The sequence below is a fragment of the Gavialis gangeticus genome, unplaced genomic scaffold (assembly GCF_001723915.1).
Source record: "Gavialis gangeticus isolate Ggan-Ray unplaced genomic scaffold, GavGan_comp1, whole genome shotgun sequence".
In the NCBI taxonomy this organism is placed as follows: Eukaryota; Metazoa; Chordata; order Crocodylia; family Gavialidae; genus Gavialis; species Gavialis gangeticus.
In genome coordinates, this window is record NW_017729034.1 from 21,983,493 (window position 1) to 21,990,425 (window position 6,933).

The window sequence follows — 6,933 nt, forward strand, 5'->3', positions numbered from 1 at the left end:
TGGTGATGACCCCTTCTTTCCATTGGGTGTAAGCCACCTTTTTAGCAAGGAGACATTCCTGGATGCTTTTGGTGAGCCATGGGGGCTTACGCGCCCTTCTGCTCCCTTTGATCCTCATTGGGATTACCTTCCTTTGGGCTTGGAGGATCATCTCCTTGAGGAGCAACCACTCTCCTTGGACACCTGTCTCCCCTCCCCTCCGGGACCTCAGCGCTTCCCCAACTATCCTCCTTAGCTCGTTGAAATTTGCCCTCCTAAAATCCAGGGCCGCTGCCTTACTGCATGCCTTTGCCACCTTGCGCTGGATGGTGAATAGATCTGAGCTTCTCTATAGCAGAAAGGATCAGTTATGCCAAATGACTGATTTTTGTTGCTGGAGCAAGACTGTCTAAATCCATCACCTGGGAAAGAAGGTAAAAGCTACTACACTGGCTTACCCATGTTACCTATGCTAGTCCTCGAGCTCCAGCATATTTCTACCCTCCCAGCCAAACCAAAGATGAAGAGTTTCAGGTCTGCTACAGAGCTTTCCACTGCAAATACAATGTTAGTTTAGAGAATTCAGCCCCCACAGAAATGAACACTATATTCAATCAGCAACATACCTAGGTCTATTATTAGCATGCACTTCAGCCTGACTTGATGCTAATGATATTACTTGTTCACAGAACAAATGTAGCAATCAAATGAATTCTAGAGCATATGGGATACTTTACAGTAACGATATAATATGTTTTTTTAGAACTTCATTTTGAGAGTAAGTAGTGACAGCTAGGAGGGTGGATTTTTGAATGGAAAAGCAATTGCAAAAATTGACTTAAAACATCTAATCAGCTCTATTTACAAGCAAGTTACTTACTGTGGAAAGGTAGGATGCATGTATAGAGAAGATAGTCTTTAGCCATCGAACCATTTGTGAGGCACTGGAAGACAGAAAAGCAAATAAATCAAAAACATGAGTATGTAACCGCTCCTGGCTTTCTGACCACTGAAGCAGATCAATATAAAGCAGTGAACCATTTTGGTTTAAAAATGAACCCAAGCTAAAAAGAATTCTTCAACTACACAGAACATATGCAGCTGTATTAGAAAAAGGGAAGATCTAAGTAGTTACGTTAAACTAAAATCTGCTGTGTTACCTTACAACAGGGGTGAGCAAATTATGGCCCGCAGGCTGGATCCCAGTGTTGGCCACCTGCCAGTGCCCACTGGCCCAGGCCTCAGCCAGCACGCAGCTTCTGCTGGGGCTGTTCCAGGTATGGCTGCAGCCAGTTGTTGCTCTGCACCCACTGCCTCTAGCAGCAGCTCCTGCTTTCGATCTTGCTCCCACAGCACCATGCTGGGTGAGCAGTTTGTGGGGTGGCTCCTACCCCCCCAGTGCACAAGGATCCAGCTTCAGCTCACAGCCACCTTTCGATGAAAGGTGGCCAGGTTCTGGAGCCAGAGCCCCATGCACCTGCTGGAAGCAGCATGGCACGATGCAGCAAGAGCAAGAGTTGTTACTGGAGGTAGGGGGGCAGAGTAACATCCAGCCAGCTGCAATGGTGACAGCCCACCAGAAGCTACTCCTGCTCTACTGTACTGTCATGCCACACTGTCCCGGGTGGGCAGGCCAGCAGCTTCAGCCGAGTGGCTCCTGCCCCAAGGTCTGGGCTCCAGCTTCAGCTCCTAGCCGCCTTCCCAGGAGCCGGAGCTTGAGCCCCCTATGCTGGGGCAGGAGCAATAGCAGGTTCCAGCTGCCTGTTCCCAGGGCAGCTGCACCTAGCTAGGTGCTGCTCCTCACCCCCCATCTCTAGCAGCAGCTCCTCCTTTCACTCCTGCCACTCTGTGCTATGCCTCTCTCATCAGGTGCACAGGAACCTGGCTCCAGATCCTGGAACTGGAGGGAGGCCACAGAGCAGCACCCAGCCAGGCTGCGGGCACCAGCAGGAGCATGGCACAGGCTGCCCCTGGTGCGAGTAAGTGCGGTTCAGCCCCAGGTGAAGCGTTGGGGGACAGTGCAGACCATACTGCCCAGAGAAGCTCTGCTGCATGTGCCCCCCACCCCCGTCCTTCCCTCCCTTCACCCGCAGTAGGTTCCCAGGACCTAGTGCACAGGCAGCACCACCTTTACACACACATGCAGATGCCCCACTGCAGAAGGCAAGGGCATGTGATCCCAGACTCTCCTGCCCCTCCCACTCCACTCCTGAACACTGCTCCCACCTGCCCACAGCCCTATTGGGAGTTTTGGTGAGATTGGGGGTGGGGTGGCAGTGCTGACCTGGCCCAAGACGGCTGATCAAAATTCCCTATGTGGCTTGCCCTTGGGTCCAAATAACTGCCCACCCCTGCCTTATAATCTCTTGCTTTTAACACTGAAACCAGATCAAAATTATTCTGTTCTATTTCTCCACACTGTCCCCCACCCCCCTAAAAGTATGGAGAAAGCTTTCACACCTCACAAAATGTCTTATGAAGTGTCCCAATACTGATAAAAAGGTTCTTTACTACACTGAAATTACTAATTTAGGAACTATTTAGGAATTTATCAAATCTAAACAAATATATATGAAGTCATGTATCAAAAGTATTTTTATTCTCTTATACCATGGTCAATTAACGCTCTGTAAACAAAAGTCCTGATAGTTTGAAATACAAACACTAAAAAAGAACATGAAAATTTAGCTATCTTGAAATTCCCCTTCTTGAAATGCAGAAGTAAAAAATAATCATCAAGTCTCTCAGCAGCTGAACTATATCCTTGAAACATTAAAAAGCCACAAGCTCAAAGAGGGCTCTTTTTTGGTAGACATAAAAGAGCTTCGAGGCATTTTGCCCAATGGAGGGTTTCAATGTTTTACATTAATATGAAAAAGTAGAGAGAGAAAAGTAAGTTAATGTAAAGATTATGCAAAGGTACACAGCCAAGTATCACATTAAAAAACAGAAAGCTCACTGTGATCAGACTTGCTGCTATTTTGCTTCTTTAAGAAAATATAAAGAAAAGAACAGCTAAATTTTACACATTTCCTATATGACACATGGTAAAGGATTTTGAATATTATATTCAAATACTGGTTCAAATACCACCCTACCATAAATGCACTGTGCTATCACAAGAACTACAAAGTAGGACAGATTGCAAGAATGGTATACTAACATTTACTCACTTCAGCCCTCCAGAACATTTAAAGTAACTCAAATTTTGGGAGCCAATACTTACAGTTACACTCAGTATTCACTGATGTTATCTAGACACAGCTATATTTAAGTGTTTAAATTATTTATTTTACAAAAACTACACCCCTAAAACATACTGCATAATTGGAAATTGGCTTGACTGGATTTCTGTGTGGTTTTCTATATGCATTCAAGAATCCTAACTAAATCAATGCCTAGTGGACACTGCATTCTACAAAAAGAACAACAACGACAACAACAAAAGAACACAAGTTCATTAAGTTACAAAATACAAGTTTTATGAACTACTGTGAATTATGAAACTATGCAAAAATATCTGACGAGTATCTGACACACTTTAAGGATGTATTTAGGAGTTTGTTTTCTTCTTAATTGGATGCAGACGTTATTTCCCTGAGCTTCTCCCCATCCCGTTAGAAGAACATTTTCTGGTAGCTTAATTTGAAGACTGACACCTGTTGGCTACAAGAGGAAAGCATCAAGGTAGGTCCACCAGGTGATACGATAAGGGGATGCTTCATATTAGCATGCTTGCTTGCATCCTCTCCTATTTGAACTTGTGCCATTCCTCAAGCTGACTACCGAGTCCTGATAGAGACCTCTCCAAACAGCTGGAACCTTGGTTGGTTGTGTCAGTTTTTTCCTTTCTAGATGTTATAGTCTTGGAATCACTGCAGCGAAGCCCAGTGAAACACGTGAAAAGGCCTAACTCTCTTAAGAATAGTATTTTAAACTAGTTTGCAGGTCATTTTTCTTACCTGTATGGGTGGCCTTGCAATCTCTTTGTAAGCTAAAGAAAAGAACAAGAGGTCAATTAGAAAAAGTGGCATATATGGCAGTTTTCATCCTGACAGAGTTATGTGACAGTCCAACAACTCAGGCAGTATTCAGTCTGCCAGAATTAGCCACCACAAAAGCTGATATATGCTCTAAAGGTTCCTCTAGCTGCTGCATCAACTGGTTGGGGAAGGTGAGTTTTCTTACAGTAACACGACTGAAGCTAAAACCATGGTTTTAAACATGGCGCCATTTTTGCCTCCCCTCCAGCAGCAAACAGGGCCATCAGGGGCCCCTTAGCCAATCAGTGGCAGGAGGCAATAGTGGTGCCTTAACTGTGGCTTTAAGTTTTGCCTCCCCACTGATCAGGAGCAACCTGCAAGTGAGGCCCCTCCACCAATCAGCAGGGGAGGGGGACGCACAGAGTAACCTGCAAGATTAAAGAAGCCACAGTGCACCCAACTTCCACCATGAATTCAGTAGGTCCCTAGTAATATCATACTTTCCATGCATCTGGCTGCAGTCAAATAGGATACGCACTACCTCACAACTGCATAACCACAGGACCCATTTTATGGAGTCAAAACAGAAGATGCATCTTAGGACTTCCCTAATAAGAGCAGAAGACAAATATAATTTGTCCCACAGCACAAGCGCAGCATCTCCTACCTCGTGCAACAGTGGAATGACAGCATGTACAGGTATCCTGGCTACTGTATTCTTTACTAAAGCTTCCTTCCTCGTTTGTAGCACTTTCTGTTAAAAAAAGAAAGGGGGGGTGGGGAATACCATCAGAAACATTCACCATCTAGAAGAACCTCACATTTACAAAACATTGGTACAGACTATGTCCAAGTCTCTGCCCCTCACATTGCCAATTCTGTTCACTCAGAGAGAAGGCATATGCAGCAAGGGAGATGAGCAAAAGCCTCATAATAGGGCTCTTTCTAAGGAAATAAGCAATATGATATGCAAAAGAGCAAGTCTGTATGTGAAAATTTGTTTTCCAGTAAGCTTACTGGTCATGGGGAGGAGGGGAAAAGTACTTGAACGGGGAGTTGATAGAAAATATCCTTTCCCCAACAGCATAAGCAGATTCCAGTAGATAAAGGGCTGCTGATCCTACACTGAGATCTCAAAACATTTAACCTCTCTTCCTGAAAGCTATTTTTCTACACCCAGAGTATGGGTGAGGTTATTAAATGAACAAATGTGTAGCATCTTATTATGTATCTCACCAAAGCACTTTAGAAGAGCTCTAGCCCTAAGTGGACTAGAAGTAAGTGACAGATTCAACATCAGACATGGCTTTCAACACATAGAAGTCACCCCCCAGTCTAAGCAGGGTTACTTGAGCAACGTGCATTGTTCTTTTAAAACACTTACATTTAAGATGTCAGGATCATTGCTTTCCAAACCCTGAACCAAAAGCACTGCAAAGCTGTCAGTTTGTGGAAGGCCACCTTGTGTTTTTACTTTCATTGCATCGATATCCATTGCACCCAGGCGGTCTTCGATGCTAGCCTGTGGAAAAGAAAAACAAAAAGTAGTGTTAGTTAAACCAACCTACCACCTCATGCATAGGACCAAGACTCATGGTCACCAATTGTTTTTTTTCAGCAGCATTTTGTAAAGCCATCAGTTGAAGCAGAGCACCGACCCTTCTACAGCATTATCTGCTGACAAGCACTGTCCTGTTATTTTGTTTAAGCAGGACAAGTTCTCCATGTCTCACAGCACAGCACAGCTGATCAACAGAGAAATCAGATGCAGGTACAGCTGGGGAAAGAACAGGGAAATGAAGTTTGTACTGAGAAATAATGTTCCAGATAAACCTGCTCAGCTTACTAAGGAAAGAGAAGGCAAAAATACAACAAAGTTCTCCAACAACGTGACAAACTTACAAGGCAGAGCACATGGAATTTGGATGAAAGGCTGCTTGTAGTCAAGGGGAAGTCAGTACACATCAAGTCCTTCCATGTAAAGTAATTCTCAAAATCCTGTTTCTGCCCAGCACACTGAGCATGCTTCCATGTGCCAACAACAGACTGATTTCATAGTCTGGTTTTACTATTAACATCTGACAAGAACACTTTACCTCTTTGCCTCCTGGTTTCCTTTTCTTTTTCGCCTTCTCTGTCCCAGAGGACAGGGGTTTGATAGCTGCACTATGTCCTGGGACTCCAGGCACTAGAACTTTGGCTTCTGAGTTCACAACAGGTGTTTTTACCTAGTAACGAGAGAGATCCACACATGTATGAACAAGAAGCACCTTTGTGTTTTCCATAGTTAAAAAAGTTTATTCTTTGAGGCCCAAACAGCAGGTAAAAGCCATGTCTTGCTATATAGTACACTTCTGTCATGTGTGTCTAGTATTATAATGGGAAGACCTTCGATGAACTTTAACATTGATCCCATTGGAGGAATATTCAGTTAATATTGGGAAAAAGGTTGAAGAATATTCATCACGGGAGACTCATCTTCTACAAATCTTTTATGTTTAGAGGAACAGTCTGCAATTTTCCACTGAAGGAAGTGTTTCCTAATTATTCCCAACAGAAATGCCCAAGTCTGTGCTGGCAATAGACACTACACACTTGCTTTATGTAGTACCTTTAAGCAACACACGGGAATCACTTGACCTGCCATCAAAAGGCAGCAACTGTATAACACTACAGGACAATTAGAGGAGAACACATCATCACAATAAAACTGAAGGGAGAGTTTAAGCGATGTGAAATGGTTACTTAGATTAGAATCAGGCCAGGACAGCCGCAGTTAGAAATCCTAAATCACACAAAGAAACAACACTGTGGGATCTTTAAAGAACATAAAAAAGATCAGCAAGAAGGGGTGCACAGATAAAGATTTTTTTGGCTGATGCAGATGGCCAATTATTGACCCGCCATATTGGCGGATATGAATCCAATAACCAATATGAAGCCCATAAGCTTGGAAAGCAGCGTCCAGCTG

General features: G+C 43.9%; 1 protein-coding gene across 1 annotated transcript in view; it reads right to left on the reverse strand.

The window, feature by feature from the left end:
• The window catches only part of WDR43 (WD repeat domain 43), a 47,946-nt gene that overhangs the window by 4,473 nt on the left and 36,540 nt on the right, over positions 1 to 6,933 (reverse strand). The window contains exons 10-14 of the mRNA XM_019526693.1: positions 6,059 to 6,190; positions 5,347 to 5,484; positions 4,630 to 4,716; positions 3,942 to 3,973; positions 860 to 923 (exon numbers count right to left, since the gene is read on the reverse strand). Of these exons, the coding sequence (XP_019382238.1) occupies positions 860 to 923; positions 3,942 to 3,973; positions 4,630 to 4,716; positions 5,347 to 5,484; positions 6,059 to 6,190 (453 nt within the window). The remainder of the gene's footprint in view (positions 1 to 859; positions 924 to 3,941; positions 3,974 to 4,629; positions 4,717 to 5,346; positions 5,485 to 6,058; positions 6,191 to 6,933) is intronic.